Source organism: Stegastes partitus, unplaced genomic scaffold (genome assembly GCF_000690725.1).
Source record: "Stegastes partitus isolate 25-593 unplaced genomic scaffold, Stegastes_partitus-1.0.2 Scaffold1152, whole genome shotgun sequence".
NCBI classification, from domain to species: domain Eukaryota; kingdom Metazoa; phylum Chordata; class Actinopteri; family Pomacentridae; genus Stegastes; species Stegastes partitus.
This window is the reverse complement of record NW_007578883.1, coordinates 275,010-276,842: the sequence shown is the minus strand read 5'-3', so window position 1 is coordinate 276,842 and position 1,833 is coordinate 275,010. Positions and strand designations below refer to the sequence as shown.

Sequence of the window (1,833 nt, the reverse complement as noted above, 5' to 3'; positions counted from 1 at the left end):
TGTGTGCTCTACAAATACATCCTACGTAACGTCTCCTGTGTTTCCCTTTTCTAAACAGACATGGCTTTTTGATAGATGTCAAAAAGGTGTTGGGGCATCTGATTGAGGACAACTGCATCTGGCCGCCTGTCAACCTGGTGATGGGTGAGGACTCTTTTGGGTCTACACAACAGGTACAAGAACATGACATGAGATGAGTCCATAAACAGGCCTCTCACTTTCTTCCAGCTGCCAACTTGTTTGCTCTGACAGCTTTGTTCCTCGAGAGATCCCAGGAGAAGGTTTCTTTTTCTCTGTTGCCTTTAACATTTTGAATATTTTACCTGTTCTTGTATCCTGTAAAATAAAAGTTGAATGTGCTGCCAGGGAATGCTGTCGCCCTCCTGCGTTCACCGTCTCCATCTCGTTAATCTGGCGCTGCTGGTGCTGGTTCCTGCTGCCGTCATCGCACACGAGTCGACCATATCAACAGGTGACACATTTGTTCATGTGCGTCATGTTCGCTGTCTATACGCAGCGGCTGGCCACGATATTTTCACTTTTATTTGTCAAACAGGTGACCCTTTACGTTTATTTTTCTATTGGCAGTTATGAGCATTTTTAAAGTAAAACATTTTATTTTTTCAACACGTCGGTCTCCCAACATGCACAGGAGCAGCATCTGTGCTTTTCCTGCTCTGAATGTAGAAATGTTTGTGTTTCATCGTCCACCAGGTGGCGCCTTCTTCTCTCTCTGGTTCTACACTGTTCTGGGGATGAAGCTTTACTCGTACCAGGAGACCAATCGCTGGTACCGTCGGCCTCCTTCAGGTGTTTCTCCAGCAACACGCCTTTCACTGACCCCGGTTTACGACCAAAGCACAAACTCACCCCAAACTTTTGATTTGCTTTTCAGAGAGAGACCAGAACGGATCGGACCGCGGCGAGCATCGGACGCTCCGAGGTGAAGCTGCTCGCCATTCATGACACGAAGCTCGATTTCTTTACAGTGACCCCAGATGAAATGTTTTCTTCTTCTGCCTTTGATTTCTCAGATCTCTATTATTTCCTCCTCGCTCCCACTCTGTGCTACCAGAGAGGCTTCCCGAGGACGCCAAAGATCCGAATCAATAAGCTGCTGCACCGGCTGCTGGAAATGGTGAGATGAGCTGAGGCGCCATGAGAGTCTCAGCAGACTCCCAGTGAACCTGGACCATGAATAATACAATATATTGTTAATATGGACTCACACAGGCTTTTGGACGTCATCTCCGGCCCTAACAGACTCATGATAAAATGGTCAGTTCATGTAAAGTCAACCAGCGCCTCCCACCAAATTAGTCTCTAACTTGTGGCACCTGGACTGGATGTAAACTTGATTAACGGAGCTCAGATGTGTTTTTTAGCTCTTAAAATGCCACGTGTCTGTCTCCTGTACTAATAAAGTTATGAGGGTTCAACAATGTAAGACAAGTTAAAAAGGGTTCAATCTGGACCCACCGCAGGTAAAACTGTGCATGGCTTCATTAACGTCATTAGAATGATTGTACGTCAGTAATCAGCTGATTCATACAGTCATACAGCTCTTACTCCCCTTTTATGGCTTTCAACGTCGAATCAATTTATTTTGGCTTTTTGAGAGAATTTATTTTAAAAAAAGATGATTTCATGTCAAAGTAACAACAGATTTCTGCATCAGGTCAAAAATATAAAACGAAAAATATGTGATTTCACAAGTTTTCCCTCCTCCTCCAGTCAGTGTTCAGTAGATCAACCTTCAGCTCCATCACTGATCCTGGAGGCCTCCTTCACTAGTCTCCTTCTAGTACCTCCTTCAGAGGAGTCATAGGAGTC

At 44.9% G+C, this 1,833-nt stretch overlaps 1 protein-coding gene across 1 annotated transcript in view; it reads left to right on the top strand.

Annotated features, from left to right (window-relative positions):
* Positions 1-1,833, top strand: part of LOC103368428 (diacylglycerol O-acyltransferase 1-like) — a 15,110-nt gene that overhangs the window by 1,767 nt on the left and 11,510 nt on the right. Inside the window, exons 4-8 of the mRNA XM_008296809.1 lie at positions 59-144; positions 229-281; positions 367-472; positions 715-810; positions 1,035-1,138. Of these exons, the coding sequence (XP_008295031.1) occupies positions 59-144; positions 229-281; positions 367-472; positions 715-810; positions 1,035-1,138 (445 nt within the window). The remainder of the gene's footprint in view (positions 1-58; positions 145-228; positions 282-366; positions 473-714; positions 811-1,034; positions 1,139-1,833) is intronic.